Raw genomic sequence first — 18302 nt, 5'->3', positions numbered from 1 at the left:
GGTAGGTACTCTAGACAGGCTAGGTGACAGGTTATTGCTGTTACTTAAAAACATTTCATAGAAGTTCTGGCAAAGAAAACAAGACAGACATACCCTCTCCAATCTCCCTCCTCTCTTCACTAAATTGCTCTTTCAAAAACTTGCATCCCTTCCTGCTTTCCAAAACCAAGGACTATAATCGTTGTAGGACTATGATGTCTGATCCACAACCTTCTTAAAGCCAGAGATTTTCAGAATTTATTTTAATTAGGTTTGTTACTATGTCCCCAAATTGGTAATGGTTGCAAATATTTTTGCTTTGACAGTAATTGCATATGTCAGTTTGCAAAGGGACTTGACCAGCAATTCTGGTGGCATTAGTAGGTCTGAAATGTGTCTCCCAGCAGATGCACCTATTACTTTATATACTGTTTACCCGCTTTTGGTGACATTGAGGCTAACCTTGGAGTCACCTCCCCCGCTGCCACATTCTCCTTTGTCGTACCACCATTTGTTTTTCAATTTGTCCAAGAGGCCTTGTTCATTCAGTTTTAAAACTGCGAGGTTAACAGCATTTCTTGAAACGATAAAACATATTTTGTAAGAAACTGCACAGCTGTTAAGATGTTAGAAGGAATGAGGACTTAAGCTCTTTTATAAGCTTCTCCCAGACGCTAAATAAACCTCTCATTTTGCCATCCTGCAGCCCCTTCCACCAGGGTCCAAACCAAAGGCAATTGTAACTGATTCCAAAGTGTATTACGCATGTAGTATTTGGTGCTGTTCACTTTCACAGTTCATTTATTGTCAAATAACTGACATCATTATCAACTAATTACATGGATTACTTTTTTGTGCAAAACAGTAATAAACTTGAATTTACTGGTAATTGAGAAAGAATTGTGTCTTGAATTCCTTTGCCTCTAAGAATGTCAACGACCCAAAAGAGACTGAAATGAAAATTCATTCCCAGAAGGAGAAACATTATGGCATAAACAAACCAACACACCAGCCACTGATTTTTGTGTACTGATTTCCTGACAACAGTGAGTCGGGCTTAATTATTATTCCCTTTACTGTTTGTGTGAGTTTAGTTTGTTTATTTGTTAGATTTAGTTGGTCTCCAAAGCTAGGATTTCCAAGTTTGGTTCAGGATAATCAAAAGAAAGGTAGTTGCAGCAATTAGGGAAAATTTCTTGAATTTGAATTTTGTGTTGATTCTTAAAGGCATTGGATGCTGTTTAGAAACTAACATCACATAGCTAATTTGACTGTTTAAATTAAGTAATTAAACCCCAGGAAGTCATGCTGCTTGTGATGGACTTTGCAAACAAACACTCTATATGAAATTTCCTCCATGTTTATCTCTACAGGGGAATAAGGGTGGCACATTTCAATTATTCTCTCAGAGGATTAAAAAGAAATATGTCATGGACTTTTGCCTCCCATGCATTTGGTTTCTCTCTTGCTTTCAAGTCACAGTTTTTAAATGAGCCATTAATTCTTTCAAGAGGGTTTTCAGCATTTAATAAATTTCTGTTAAATCTAGCGAGTGGTTTACGTACTGAGAAAATTTGGGTACAGTTGTGCTATGCTGTTTGATAAATACTGAGCTTGATGACTATTTAATGCCAAATCAATTATAGATAAAATAAAACAACCCATATTAGTGAGTAGCACTTGAACATTGATTTACAAGTGAAATACTTAGTTGACTAACCAAAAGTGTTGCATATTTTACTACTAATTAGCCTATTAAAGGGTTTAGTCTCTTAAAATATGTTTGTAATATTTCCAGTAAACGATGTTCATTTTCCAGCGTTATGATGGTTTGATCCAGTTGGAGAGTAACATTTCCCACGAGTAAATTGCACACTTTGAGAGTATTAAACTCTTCTTAAGAGTAAGACTGCCATTTATGAAAAACTTAATAATTAGCTGTTCCCACATTCCCAAGTAAGTGCCACATTAGTGGTGTAAAATAATTAATATACTTCCTAAAGTGAACAACACCAGGTTGTCAGTTTAATCACCAAGAGAACCAGACTAAAATATAGGAATGGAGGAGTATTCAGTGAAGATAGAGACATCTATTTTTTTAAAAAATGCTTTTGGGAGAAAGAAGTTGTTTTAACTTATTTTGTGTCCACATTGTGTCTTTTAATGAATTAAACCTAACTACTAAAATGTTCTATTTTGGAGAAAACTATTTTTATAATTCACTTTATCTGAGCCTGAAATATTCATATAAGTTTTTTTAATGGTATCCCAATTATTTTATATGTTGGTTTAGACCATTCCTTTGACAAAACTAAAACCATTTCATGAGAGGGTTATTTAACAGGGTTATTAGCCATATCCAAAGACAGTTTCACAGCACAATAGAAAACAAAAAAGCAAAATAAAGGAATGGATAAGGAAAAAAAGCTTTACGTTGAGAAAATTGTTTGGAATAAAGCTTTCTACAAAAGTATTCTAAGACATCGTCTCTCTAATACCACCTAATAGGCCATGTAAAAACAGTTTAGTTTCACACTGCTATCCGTATACGTGTACATGTACATAGTAGGTTCATATAATACACTTGACCAATAGATAAGTCACTGCTCAATTCACAATTAATCCACGTTTGCCTTCCAGAAACATGTGGTCCCTTGATAAAGTCCACTTAATACTATCATATGCAAAATTTACTTTTCAAATAATGCATAGAAGGCATTTTGTAATTAATGTTTAGAGATAGGCTTCAGTATGTCAAGATTTCTTTGCATGTTAAAAGTGCCTGTTATTTTCTACAATTGTTCCACTAAAGATGTAATTCCTTTATATAACCAGTTTGGGTATAAAGGCCTCCTTAGATTGCTGTTTCAACTGCAGCATAAACCACATATACAAGGGCCATGTGGACATCTCTTCTATGTTACTGAATGCATCTCTCTTGTATATTATTAATAAGAAGAATCATGAAATGACTTGAAGAAAATACAGAAAGTTACTTCACTCTTCTTGCTAGAATAGATTAAAAAGTATTTTCTATCCAGACAAAAAGAAAAAGGACCTCTGAAGGAGTAATTATAAGCAGGTCTAAGGAAGTCATGAGATAAATGAGGGACATAGAAAGCAAAGCCTTGCTGCAGCACATTTTACTGTTGCTTTGGAACCCCCTTCCTTCATTTCAGACATAGATTGCAAATCAATGTCAGAAACACAAATTGATGATAAGGGATATTCTTGTCCTGAGTAAGCATCAGAGAACCTGTAATAGCAATCTGCTGAACAGATAAGAGATAGAAGAAAAATGTTAATGGGATATTTTCTACATTAATTATTTCTTTTTTTCTGTTAAATGCAGCTTTTACAGAATAAACTAAATTGAAATGGATTGCTTTCATTTAAAAAATAGAAGGAGAGGAAGAAACAGTGGCCACTTTCTTGCTGCATGTGTAAACCACTTGAGAGCCCAGGTGTGTTGACAATGACCTTATAGATTGAAATAGGACCCAGGTAATTTGCTTATTTACCTTCGCCTTTTATGCCATAGTGAATTCTAGGTAAGAAAATCTCTACTCCAAATAGCTTATTTCAGAGTAGTGAGATGCTGGGAAACTTGACACAGGGTTGGAACAAAAATGCACACCTAGTCAAATTCCAAGACCTCTGGAAAACTTCCAAAGGTTTTTATCCCTGAAATTTCCTTCAATTGGGCTTGAGATTATGAAAATCCATACCTCATTGCCCTAGCGTCTGGGACCCATTTTTGTTAATGAGAATCTTGTTGAAATACCACATAAAACAAAAGCTATAGAATGGAAACAAACAGACCTAAACTTTTTCCATTTATGAATTTTGGATAAATTAATCTAGTGCAAAGTAAGATTTTCTTATTAAAAACACGCCTAATTCAGGCTAAGATATCTATTTCTTATTCTCTACCCTTCTATGAATAATTTATCATTAAATTCTATAGATTTGGATATGATTTCATGCACATTTATGCCTTACTCATTATACTTCTTCTGGACCCTATTTCTTAGAGTGTAATTTTTCTGTCGGTGAGGTTTTAAAGTTTACATCGGATAAAATGTCTACCTAAGTAAATATCAAAGATTTTAAAAGTTTTTAAGTTTAGTAAAGTATTTTTATGATTTCCTGGATTTGAGAATATTATTGCAATGGACTGATACATATAAGCCCTAGATTTAGCCAATGTCCACACACAAGATATTTAGGGAATATATAGTTTATAGAATAAATAATTTGCAATATAATATTCCGTCTGGTTAAAACACATTCAATTCTATTTTACTTAATAGGATATATATTTCATTGTCGGCAATGATGTCAATAATGTATGGACCTAACACAAGTTTGTCTAAACTACTCTATAATTTTGCTAGTGCTTTATTATCCTTGTCAGAAAGGATCCATGAGTTACATACACACGAGAAATTCTCCTCAGTTTTAGACCTGTGGTCTTTTAACTGGAGTGTTCTCTTCATACTAAACTCTTTATAAAATTTAAATGTCAGGTGTTAAAATGTCCAGAATATTTACCTGAATGATGCTGGGAATTTTTTTCCATAGTCCCCAATAAATCTTAATATATCTTTAAAAAATTTAAAAATTTGTGAATCAACAAGAAATTGCATAAACAAATAAAAAATTCGCTTTAAAATCAGCAAAGGACATTGGTAGACAATTTACACAGGAAGAAATAGAAATCATATAAAAATAATTCAACCTAACTTGGAATTAAACTAATGTGAATTAAAGCAATACAAATTCATTTTTTGCCATTCATATTGGGAAAGATAAACGTAAAGATAATGCTCAATATAGTCAAGGATTTAATAAGATGGGCATCTTCATAAACTGATAATAGAATTAAAAACTGGAAAGAAAATACTATGGCTTTATACAACAAAAGCTTAAAACCAATTCTTACCCTTGATAATTATTGCTAAGGTGGATGATCAGTGATAATCATTTCTCTTTGAGGGATCAATCTTAAGAAATTAATCAATGATGTTGACAAAGTAACACAATAAATCTGATAGTATATTTATATTGCAAAGCATTGAAAGCAATTTACATGCCCAACAGAAGGGGAAAATTAAGTAGATTTTGGTGCACAACTCCAGCTTGATTTAAGTATCAGAACCACCTATTAAAAATGCAGATGCTCAAGTCTAACTTTGCTGTATCAGATTCTTCTGAACTGGGGGCAGTGTATCTACATTTTTATAAAGCTCCCAACTTGATAGTATTGATAAGCACCAATAATCCATATGACTGAATGTTTTACAGCCATTAAAAATTTTTAATAAGGGAAAATGCTTAGAGTATAATGTTAAGTGAAAAAAAGGAACAGATAGTGTGTGTGTGTATATATATATGTGTGTGTGTGTGTGTATATATACACATATATATGTATATAGCCTTAATGGAAAAATATTGGAAAGAAATACAATGAATAGCTAGCTATCTCTGAGTGGAGGGATCACAATAGATTTGCATTCCATTTTGTTCTTTATGCTTCCCCACACACCCCAAATTTCCTACAATGAGAAGTGATACTTTAATAATCAGCAAAACACAAACCAAAAAACCCCCCTCTCAATTATTTTATAATATAATGCTTAGTAGAATTGTTTTATGCAAACCAAAATATATATTCTATTTTGGATCCCCCCAAAACTGAGGAAGAGGTAGAATTTAGGAGTTATTCTTAAGGATCTCAGAGAAACATTCATTGTTCCTGATTATGTGGTTTGCTCTGGTCCACTTGGTTTTGTGTCTCTAGTCACAAGCTGGAGGACGTGTGATGCATTTGGCTTCTACAAAGGTTCTATCTCGTTTGAAGGGAACAGGTCAGGCAGAGGAGTATGAGTAATGCATCAATTAGCAGGCCTACCCCATCAGATAGGATCTGCAGGAGGTTAATAGAACTCTCAGTGGTCTAGAGGGGAGACTTGCTGTTTCCCACATATTTACATAAACAAGGTGAGTTTTCCCCCTTAGGCTGAATTAAGTGAATGTGATTCTGAATAGACTTGAGCTGCTAAGTGGGCCATTTGAAAAAAATATGTATATACTTCTGTTCTTAGAAAAAGAGATTCCATGGCTGGCAACTATATTCTTCCCTAAACAAGTACATATTGGAGACCCTAAGAAAAAGTCTTTTTTGATTTTTGCAGGAATTAAAAAAATGCATTTAAAAAAATTTTCGATCATTTTACATTTTTACTGTATCTCTTTTTTGAAGTCAAACTAAAATTCCAGATTCAAAAATTCATTTGACTGAAACTTTGTTATGCAGCAGGTGGTGGTCTAGAGGTTCAGATCTGGCGCGCTCACTCCCACAGCTGGGGTTTGTTTCACGATCAGGGAACCACACCACCCATCTGTCAGTTGTCATCCTGTGGTGGGTGCCTGTTGCTGTGATGCCGAAAGCTGTGCCACTGGTATTTTAAATACCAGCAGGGTCACTCATGGTGGACAAGTTTCAGCGGAGCTTCCAGACTGAGACAGACTAGGAAGAAGGACCCGGCTACCCACTTCTGAAAACAATGGCCATGAAAACCCTATTAACAGCAGCGGAGCATTGTCTGGTCTAGCCTGGGAACTGTTCAGCTATGCTGTACACAGGGTTGCCAGGAGTTGGAATCGACTAGAGGACACTAGCAACAATGCAGCAGGTAAACATATGCAGAAATTTTTCCAGGACCACTCTAATAAGAAAATAGTAATTTCATGAAAAATGAGTAATAACCAACTCTGTATAGACTATTTATTCTGTTATTTAAACGATGACTGCATTGTCAGTATTGTTGAGTTGCACACATAAAAGTAACAAGAGGAGACAGGGAGGGAGGAGCATATAGCACATGAGATTGTACTTTTACGGCTTAATTAACGATGTCCCTGCACATAAAGGCGGATGGAAGATTTAGCAGAAAAACTGAGAATTTACAACAGACCCCAGGATTTTGTATAAAGGCAATTAATAACCGACTGAGAAAAAGAACTATTTTATCAACCAAGAAAATATAAAAAGTAAATAAAAATCAGTAGGTTGTCAAATGATAAGGAGTTAAGAACTACATATGTCTGATGTTAAGGAAAGGCATTTGTGTTCACAGTTTTACCCTTTCTCAGCTGTTGAGGCCCGGAAGTGTCACCAGTTCTCAGCATTATCACTGTTTCACTACGTTTCCAATTTAACTGGTGGCTGCGCTATTCTTTTTCTTCCCAAATTATTCCTTCCAGTAAACAAGCACAAGGCTCTTTTTGCTTCATTGGATTTGTGCATTCATTTCCAAAGACAGAATTTGGGCTAAATTGCTCTACATATATATGCAAACATTTTTAGAAAAGATATTAAGTTTTCACTCCAGTTTGCTTACTCGATGACAAGTAAGATTTGCATAAAATGGCACTATTAATCAATAATTGAAGATCAAAGTTAGGAGGGAAATTTTTTATCCGTGGAAAGACAATTCCGACCTGGCATGATTTATAATGAACATCTGAAGATCACATTGATAAGAAAGGATTTATCATCTTTGTTTCGGATTTTGGATGACATGTATGCAATTAAGTTCGTGTATAGAGACCTTTGTATTTCATACTCCAAGTGAATCAAAAAGAACTGAACAAATTGCATAGATACTGGACTTGATCCCAGGCATTGTCTCTAAATTGTGTGTTCTTTGGCATTTTCATGACTAATTTCTATTTGAGATAGGTCTGAGGAATGTGATGCTTTGAAGGAACATTGTAATTTTTGTGAGGATGTCTGCCAGCAATTTAGTCAGAGTGCTAGCTAGAGATTGTGAGAAATGAAAAATTTAATTATGTTGTTAGCGCCGAGTATTTTTTTTAGGTAATCCTTAGAACGATTTCATGCAGTTTCGTTTTATGATTCTGTCAGTTTTAGATCACAGAGTAGCATTTTTTAACCTCCTTTGGGTCATGACCTGTTTCAGAAATTGAGATAAGCTATGGATACTTTCTCACGAAAAATGCACAAACAAAACCACAGACTGGTATACAATTTCCAGGGCTTCACACACCTTGGAAGGGCAATCATGAACACAGATAAAAAACATTTGTTCTAGAGTCTAATAACACTTATTTTAAAATTAATTAACGACTACTTTCAAGTATGTCTATTAAAGGTAAGAGAAATAAAAATATTTCTATGACTCATCGTGGCTCCAGAATTTTAACAGAGAAGAGGTTTTAAGATTGTGATTTGGCAGGAAGGAACTTCCAAGGTACCAGCCTCAATCTGGGATCCTTCTGCAACCACAGTATGTGCAGGGCTTCTTTAAGGACTGTATGTTAAATCAATAAAATTAAATAAAACCCGTCGAAAGATACGGTCAGTCACCCTTACATAATATTGATAAAATATCAATTATTCGTATTAAATGATGAAAACTTTTTTATTTGTGCTGGCCTTGGGGTGCTCTTTGAGATTATATGGGATAAAGTCCCCACCCCAAGCCACCCCCTTGCTATTATCATTATCCCTGATCAAATCATACAAAAGAGGGCTTCGTTTCAAGACGAGATCACAGCTACCTAGACTGTGAAGTGCTTCAGGTTTTCTCTGAATATCATTCACTTTCTGAGTTGTGATTATTATTATGCTAAAGCAAAATTTCAAAAATACAAGAGCTGGTGGCTGTCACACTCACTCCATCACGGCCTTTCACTCAGATGCCTTGTCTGGCCCATAATTTGCTGCATGGCCTCTGCTTCTGTCCCTGACTTTGGATCCCTTCATCTCCTAAACCATGCTCCTTATTCTCTTTGTACAATTTCCAGAACTCTAAATCATTCGATGGACCACAATCGCGTTTCCTTTTTCCATTCTTTGCTGAGTCTTTAAAACTTCCATCAGCTGCTTTACAGAAGTAGAATCCTACAATTTTTGAGTCAAAATGTGGTTTAGAGGCTGTCTCCAACCTTCTCATTTTACAAATGTGGTCACTGGGGGCTACTGAAAGTTAGGTGACTTGCTCACCAAAGCCAAGCCAAGCTGGGACTCAGGTCTTCTGCCTTCTGGTCCAGTGCTCTTTCCCACTGTGCTATGATAACTTTGCTTCCTGTTGCTACCCTTTCTTGTGGAGCTGAACTATTTATTCATCCCCCCTATGACTAAGAGAGCTTTTCTTTTTCCTGAGAAGTTTGTCAGGCTCGGTGGGGATTATTCTTGATTAAGCTTTGACTCATATATTCCCTCCACTAGTAAATTGGCAACTTCCTCTCTGGCTAAACACTCCTTGAGCTGAAATAAAACTCCAAAGTAAGGTGGTCTTGTCAATTGAACTGACCCCTCCTACATACCCAAGAAGGAAGTACAGTAGATAACTTTCTCTCAAAAGCAATAACAATAGCTTGTATGATGACTTGATTTGATTAGATGATAATACTTCTCCCAAGCTTAAAATAAGATAGGTCCATTTTGATACATACAAGGTTCTTAATGATTTAAGTTCTAATCTTTTAGGAGATCTAATCTGGGATCTTTAAGAACAGCGTCCTAAGGAAGTTTCAGTATAAGAGATTAGAAAATTTTCACAGAAGGAATAGATATGCAAAAACAAATATTAAAATAACAAAGCCCAATCACAAAAACTCAATCTGATTTTTGAATTTTCATTTCCCCTCCTTTCCTCTAAGTCAATTATCCATTAAGAATTATTTTTCGGAAGGGGGTCTCCCAAATTTATATTTTCATTTCTATCACACCACATCACCTTAGTCAAACCTTTTTCACTTGAGACAAGATCCATTAACTCTGCCAATCGATTCTCAGCTACCCAGAGTCAGAATAACCTTGCTCTCTGCTGGTTTATAGCACCTTGTCAAACACCTTCAGTGACCCATGATTGCCTCCAAGATAATACTCCATTCTAATTTTTCTGACATTCAAAGCCTCCTAACAATTCAGCTTACATATACTTTTAAAGCATGATTTCATTATATTTTATTGAGCCAGACATTACGTCAAATTCTTCACATTCTCATTGAATCCTCATTGAATCCACATGGCTAGTAAATAGCAAAGGTAGGATTAGAACTGGGGTCTATCTAACACGGAATCCCAGTCTAGCCACCCTAATTCCCTAAATAGAGCTTCTCTGCCTCCAGTCAGGCTAGTTTTCTTATAGTCTCAAAGATCTTTTATTCAAATTGACTCCAACCTCATGATAGAATCTGCATCAAGAATTTCTTTTTTCTCTTAGCTTTTCTAAAGTTCTTATCGTTCTCCAGTAGTCACTCATTGACTTACTGATTCAACTAATATTTTCAACTAGTACATCCAAATCTTTCTTATGCAGCCTTTCTCCAATATTGTAGATTCTATTTATTTCCTGCTTCTTTAAATTATCTATTATCTGGAACACTCACATTCGCTCCGAGTCACACATTACTTTTACAATGTTTTTTTCTGCACATTTTTCCTCCTTCTTGGAGAACAGCAACGTGTCTTAACAGTGCTTTATACCATTCTCAGTCCTAATGCAGGGCAAGAAATATAGTAGGCATGCAAAAACTACGTGCATAATTGATATCTCAGTGATGCTACTTTTCAAGTAACCTATTAAAATGAAAGAAGAGTATGCTGGACAATAAAAGGGAATCCTTTGATCATAGAACCTAATGGATTTTGGGAAGACCTGATATGAAGAGTGTTTTAAAACAAAATAAAATAAAACAAAGCAAAAGGCTTCAAAACTGCCTATTAAATACTGGCAAGAGGCACCTAAAAGAGTTACTGACCCTGGCTACCTTTATGAATAATGACAAGCAATTTGGTCTATTGTATACGAAGTAATCTCAGAAAGTATTTCAGTGAGATTATAGATAGCTAAAATAAAGGGATCACCAGTTCAGTTTGTGTAGCTGAACAAGGAAGAACACTAAATGATAAAATCAAATACAAGTTTGTTGTGAATGTCAAGGGAAATCTGATACTTCCAACTAAATTCTCAGATATAAGTTCCAATAATGGTATTTTGATAACTCAGTTCTAATCTATTTAAATATAGCAAATGAAACATATCATATTTAGAAAATTCTTCTGTTACTAAATTTACTGCTTAGAACAGCAGAATTCAGTGCATTTTAGAAATTAAAAATTATACTTCTCATCAACAGATATTAAATGCCAACTCTATGTTTGGTTTACATTGATTAAGATTTATTTTACTGAAAGTTTAAATATGTATTTAATTCACTAAATATGTCTAGTTAAACTTTACATACAAATACTTTAAATTTCCCATCAAATTCTTGAGAGAAAAAACTTAAAGTTTCAATTTTTTCTCTTTCATTTAAGGTTTCGGGTTTCTTAGCAGTAGACTAGTATTTGAATATAACTTAAAATATTTGACTTAAAATGTCTTTTAACTGATCTTGTTTCACCTACCTTAATTTTTGACTTGGATTTTGATTAGGTAGGAGAATAGCACAAATAGAAAAAGGAAATTGATAAAAATATGTCTCATAGGAAAAAGATTACAAGCTAACGAGATCTTGAAAGGAAGCTGTCTGAACTTGCTGATCAAAGGGGGCTCATAACTAGGAGCGCATGTGGCTTTTCTGTTATTCTCTGAAAACAGCTGAAGCCTAGGAAATCTAAGGCCATGTGTCTTTAAAGATTTTAAGTTTGTGCCATTCTAAATGAAACACAAAGCTGCTTATCTTTGAGAGTGATAGAGCTCATGATCGTATTTCAAAACAGAAATATATTCTAAGTCATTTATTTTCATTGAACAATTCAAATAGAAAAAAATGACAAAAAGTTTAAATTCTGAAAATAGGCTCACCTACATTTGCTACGACTGGTGTTAATACTAGAACATGTCACACAGTCTTTCAGTTATTTAAGTTGGCTACTTCTTCAACTCCCAGTTTGGGCACTTCAATTAACTATTTTTCATACACCTAATAAATTGAATGCAATTAATATGAGATCAATACTTTTCACTTTACTGAGCAAGAAAACAAACAAACAAAAAACAGTGCTTCATCTCTATTTCAGGTTATCCAGAGGAACTAAGTCACTGCAAAAACACCAACAATTCTTTCCCTGAATGAGATTATGGTGAAATATTTCATAAGATTTCAAAGCACATGACAAATCTGCCTAACATAACTAACGTCTGTATGGATATCAAATTCTGACACACAAATAGTCCACTAAAAAAATATTGTGACACTTTTCTTTTTTGTATAATTCCTTAGGCAATCCATACATCTGGCATCTTAAAATTCAGGAATGGATAAATTAGGAATGAATAATGTGCCTCAAATATATTTTGTACTTTTCATTAAAAGAGTTAATGAGTAAGAAAGTCAAAATTAGGTTCTATCTGACATCTGACAACAAAATGTTATCTGCTCAAAGTTCAGTGCTTAGATTTCTGGATTTGGCAACCAGTGCAATATCATTATCTTCATTAACAGTGTGTGTTGGTATTAAAATCAGATTTCTATTTTGAATGTGTCCTCTTACGTACATTCCTAATCACACGACTACTACAGTTCCCGCTCAGAAGGCAATAGCCTCTAACAAAAATATATCATCCTGAAATGACTTTCTTTCATTAAAAACTCCAAGAATCCAACTTTAAGGTGGCGCCAAGATTGTAAGCACGTTTGTAACAAAACGACAGAACTGTTTCTGAAAGATGATGATGACTATTTACTGGCAACAAATTACCTGAATTCTCATTTTTTCTATACATCTCTTCACCTTCCTAAAATTTCCTTTTTCTTGAGCCTGAGCTGTCTCAGTTAACTGATCCTAAAGCTTTCCTAAAATCTGCTTGAGTCACATGCGGTCTAGCCGCCTTGGAGAGCAACGATAGCAAAGAACTGCTGCTGGTCCCTCCACAATCCATATGGTTGACCTGTCTTCTAATATCTCAGATGCTGGATGCTTTTTAAGTTCTCTCACTTGTTTCTCCCCTTGGATTTCTCCCCTATGGAAGGACCAGTTTGGAATAGAGTATCAAAGGCAGAGAACACTGATGATTTCCATGGACAACGACATAAAATGCAAGGTTACAGTGGAAACCATTAAAAGCAATAAAAGAGGGCTGGCAAGAGGGTCTATAAGCATGGAGAAAAAATGCTCAAGACAGTATTTTTTCCCTTTCTTCTTATTTTTCTAATCACAGTTTTCATACAGTACCTTAAAAATCTCATTGTCTATATTACTTCAGACCAAAAGTCCAGCCTGCCCATAGTTCAGATTATGTATCATTTAAATTTTATCAGCTGCTTCTTTTAATAAAAAAATTCTTAATAAGATATATTTTCTACAGAAACACTTTAGATTTTAGTTTTATGTTTTTGTAACTCCTTAGCCATTGATTGACAGTAACTATCCATGTTCTACATATAGAGAAATGAACACTTGATGACAATTTCCCAAGGCCTATGCAAGAATCTAATCCTTAATGGAAAACTAGCACTGATATTTAATGAAGATGGAAAACATAAATGCATTAGCATATAATTAATATGACTTGTGTGAAGGTTTTTATTTTTCCTCCTATAACATTTGTAAGTGGATGTTCAAATAACTATTATGCACAGGTGGCAAGCTGGTTTCCTAATGCTGGTGGGTTAAAAAATATAAATGTATAAAGTAAAAGGGATTAAAAATAGGTGGGGGAGGGGTTTCCTTCAAATGGATGGAACCCATTCTTTTGAAAGAAAACTCCCCTCTTACCTTGGTCCTGGAGCTGGTTAGTTCTCCTCTGTCCTCCTCCTAGGGGAGAAATACCCAAAGTTAAACAATAATAGAACATGGTCTTGTATTAAAGTCAAGTTCACTTCTGGCCAACCCCTTCCTCAGGTCTCACAAGACACTATCAACTGTCTGATATACTGGGGCATTCACTGAATTGAATTTAAAATCCATTTAAGGATTAAGCCAAAGGGGAATGAATTTTAGCTGTGTAAGGGGGAAAATTGTCTGTTCTTCAGTCAGTCTATCTTGTCAGAGATCCAATAAACTAAAGACTGGCTCAGAGCAGGGGAATTCATGGAAGTGGCTTACTTGGGTACTTTTCATCAGCTAGAGTGAATTGTGGAGGGTGCATCACAGGGAGCACCTGGAGGTCCTTAGGGAGAACGAGGCATGCCGTGGTGTTCTCAACCCTTCTCCCTGATGTCCTGCATGTCTTTTGAGGGTGAAATGATAGTGCTACAAGCAACACCATCTTTGGAGCAGTTCTTAATCTGATATGAACAAGAATTATCGTAAAAAATGAGTAAAATCTAAAATCCCATGCCTTCCATTAGATGGGAAAATTAGGAAAATGTCTAGGAGATGGATTACCATAAAATGGTTCTTTTTTTTTTTCAAAACAAGGAATCATAGGTTGGATAAAGATGAGATTTTTTTCTTAATGTGTCTCTGTCTCCTGGTATCTTTGGAGAGAAACAGGCAGTATAGCGTAAGGAGCATGAATTTGGGAATTAGACAATAACGGGCTCCTATCCCAGCTCTGTCACTTATCAGCTCTTTGACCTGAGTTTCAGCAGCTTCATCTGTCCAGATGAATATAATACACCAGCTTAAAGGAGTTGTGAGGGAAAATATATTCATATACATGTGCTTGAAAAGTAGTAGTTAATTATTAATATTTTTGTTTACTTTTCACTTAGTCTCTGATATGGTTTTTTCTTATTTGAATTACTTTGTCTCTTTTGAGACTACCGTCTAGTTAACTGAGCTTACAGTCAATTCCTAGTTACCCTTTGGCATAATTTCAGAGGTAGTGACTGGCTCCCATAAAAACATTAAATACCAGACAATTGATTGAATTCCGTGAGACATGAAGGAAAGTGGAGACCAAGAATGAGCCTGAACCCATACAAGATCATGTGCTATTGTTATTTAACTTTGGGTAACTTATTAAAATTCTTTATCAAGTAAAATGACATCAGGTGAGAAAATGGATGTATTCTGGAACGGCAGGTTGTCACAATATGTTCCAGAGACGTCAAAATGAAAGATGTTGTCATCATTACTCTAATGGCCATTATGAAAATGTGCAGGGAAAAAACACTATATGGCAGACTCTATGTTATACATCTATTACTATTAACATTTGCTTAGCGTTAGTTTCGTCCTATGAACTTTAATCACCTTAAAGTTACATGATATAATTATGGCACAATAAAACTCCTCCGACTACAAACATATATATTTTGCCGTGGGAACGTTAACTTCATTCATTATCTTTAATGAATACACTAAAAATGGCTCTTTTGACAAACCAGCCTTCCAGTCACTAAACTCTATAAATTCCAAAGAATATATATGAAAACAGAGCATTTCCTTTTTTTTCTGAAATAAATACATTCGGAAATTGTAAAGCTGTGCTGTAAACGGAAGAGTAAACTGTGTTTTATAAAACATCTGCTTCATCCATGGAAGTCACTTACATGACAGAGTTTTGAGGGAAATATCTTTACATTCAGAAATGCTCAGAGAATCTGTGGGTAAGAACAATGGTAGGTACGCTGCCTGAATTGGGTAAAATTACAGTGGTTGTGCAGTCTTCATGCCTCGGGGCATAAACTGATTGCTATTTGTGATGAAGGGAAAAATGGAAAAGAAATTAAGCAGTACTGAAGTTGCTGGGGGATATTATGGTGCCCTTAAAATTCACCTTCAAGTATTTCATATTGAAACGCTGCAGGATATCACATTACGTGGATCAATTTTTATCATATCCAGATACAGAAATACGTTTTCTTCTAAAAAAAAATCCAAGTCAGTCCTTCTAAATGCATGTGCTTCATTTTTGCTGTTTTATTCTCCTTTTTATATAATCCAATGAATTTTGACAGATTTGTGTCTCGCCAAAAGTTTGATGTCAGTATATAATTTTAAATGTCTGTGTATATAAGTGTACAAGACCTGTGTCTATCTGCAGCTCTGTGGTTTTACAGAGAAGTGCTTTCCTTAAAATATCTTTCCATTTCAGAATGTAGACAGACTGCAATAAGAGCAGCTATTTACTGAAGATGTGACTGACTTAATTCCAAAACCAGACGAGCTTCTATTGAGGTTCTGGGAATACATTTTCCCCCAGTCTTATCAAGTGTCTGCAACTTCAAAGAGGTGTAACAGAATTCTTTGGTTGTTTGCTAAAGATAGTCCAGAGTATGACTCAGAATCTCAGACTCTCAAAGTGAGAAGGGAATTTAGATGTCACTGTCACGGCGTACTCTCTAAGAGATGTGAGAATCCTTCCTCTACTCGAACAACTCTGATGTTGGGGCTCATAGGCAATTTCCCCCCATTCTTTGGACAAGTTTTAACTGTTGTAAAATCTTTCTTTGTGCTGACCTGAAATCTACCTATGCGTAATTTCTTCAACTTGATGAAAATTTATTTCATTTTTAATATAAACTAAACATCCTAGTTTCTCAAGCTCTATATGGGTATTTTCAATATGTCTTGAAATTATCAATGTTGCTGAAATTGCAGCATGCAAGAATCACAGAAACTGTTTAGGAAGTTTTCAAAGTAAACTATATTTATATCAAAAAGTTCTTTTTTGTTCTTTTCCCATAAGAGCACTGGAGAGAGTCAGAAGATCTCACTTTTAATCTCAGCTCTGGGACTGTGGGCAAGTCACTTAACGTCTCTGTAATGTCTTCCTCTGTAATAAAATGGCATCATGAGAGAGTTAAAAGGAGCAAGTAAAAAGATACATGTAGAAGTGGTTTGAACACTATAATGCTGTACTGTTAATATGATTGCTTTACTTAAGATATATACCACTCAGTAGTTTTTAGAGTTCTATACTAAGCCAAGTTTAAACATCATCTCTTAAAAGTGAACAAATTAAAAAGAACATTAATTAGATGATATATTAGCTGATTCTTTGGCTTACATGATATTATCATTGCTATATCATTTAATAGAAAGCAATTGTTTCTTTTTAGCCTATGCCCTTTGCTTTTTACTCTGGGAGCCAATCTGAGGTCAGCTTTTCTTGGATTTTATTTACTTCTATTTACCTCCAACTAACCTCAAATGTAAGTGAAAAGTTAGGGTACTGACATAGGGTGCTGGATACTTGTTTCATTTTAAATTTTCTATTTCTCATGCTTTTTAAAAATGTTAATTTACTTTTCATGCTAAAGGCATGAGTAACATAGAGCAGCTGTACTTGCTGATAACGCTTTTATGATTTTTTTGTGGTCCCAGTCACAAATGCTTGAAAAGAGGGGAGACTAGGGGTTGAGGAACTGACGATGTCTTATCTTCGTTATTAATAGGTTTCTGGCTTGTTACTATTTCAAAAAGGACGCTCAGCAGCTGCATATCTGTCAGCCCCAAATATGAAACAACTAGGATTCTGTAACTGCAGAGGCCTTGTATGTAGTTCTTGACTGTTTTTCTACAATCTTCTGTATTGTGAAGCAACAATGGAGAAGGGTCTCTACACTCTTATATTCTTTGAAAGAGAGGAGCTGTTTGTGTCACATTTGTTTGATTGACTCCAATTTAATTCTTATTTTGGCTAACACCCAAATATTTAACACTTAGATTGAATTTTTAATATTTCTGTAAAAAATTATCTGGGTGTCAATTTCTTCATTGAGTACCCCAGAAAAAAAAGTAAGCAAAATAAAGTCTAGTTTATTTCAACATGATGTGATATGACTTTGTGTGGTCAGTAGTGCTTAAAATAATAGATTTCTTCCATCTCTCGGTACTGCATACTTTGAAGGCAGAATTGATGCTAGCAATATTTCTATGCCTTTAATATTTCTTCACTGTTGAGCTGTGTGATACTAAAGAAACATACTGAAATGGTTTCACAAATTACTTGAAAGTGTATTTCATTCTGTGGATGACTCCTAACAATGATTTTTAGGTTTTCAGAAAGTATGGAATCTGTCCATTTAAAATAAACTGCTTTTAATCATGAAAAATACTTTTCTGATAATAAGGAGGATAAATAACGTGTTCATAGTATTTCTAACCACTGTTAGTATGCTTATTAATTAGAAAATATTCTCATAATCTATATAATGCTTGTTTCTGGGGAGGCTCAGGGCCAGGGCTAGGTATTTTAAAGTCCAATAGTGATTTTCTATTCCACTGTTGCCAGGTGCATATGATACTGTGTTTGGGCAAAGTTATCTCAGATGTATGTTATTTCATTCTGAAAACAAGAGTTATAAGACTGATTTTTTGTAGGGAACAAACATTAAAATAAATGAGTTACAGTTTCTCATTCCTAGCTAAATTAAAATAGAATATA

General features: G+C 34.8%; 1 protein-coding gene across 29 annotated transcripts in view; it reads right to left on the bottom strand.

The window, feature by feature from the left end:
• The window catches only part of GRIA4 (glutamate ionotropic receptor AMPA type subunit 4), a 368773-nt gene that overhangs the window by 15111 nt on the left and 335360 nt on the right, over nucleotides 1–18302 (bottom strand). For 11 of the 29 annotated variants that reach the window (XR_011540822.1, XR_011540821.1, XR_011540823.1 and 8 more), the window contains one exon: nucleotides 442–556. The exons of 11 other annotated variants lie outside the window; for them this stretch is intronic. Coding sequence is in view for 10 of the 18 variants with exons in the window: in XM_070623039.1 (XP_070479140.1) it covers nucleotides 442–556 (115 nt within the window). In the remaining 8 variants the exon portion in view is untranslated. Of the gene's footprint in view, nucleotides 1–441; nucleotides 557–13738; nucleotides 13778–18302 lie in introns of all 29 variants that reach the window. 7 more of the 29 variants (XR_011540824.1, XR_011540830.1, XR_011540829.1 and 4 more) reach the window with 2 other exon arrangements.

The sequence above is a fragment of the Equus przewalskii genome, chromosome 6 (genome assembly GCF_037783145.1).
Source record: "Equus przewalskii isolate Varuska chromosome 6, EquPr2, whole genome shotgun sequence".
Classification (NCBI taxonomy): Eukaryota; Metazoa; Chordata; class Mammalia; order Perissodactyla; family Equidae; genus Equus; species Equus przewalskii.
This window is presented reverse-complemented; position numbering and strand designations above follow the sequence as displayed.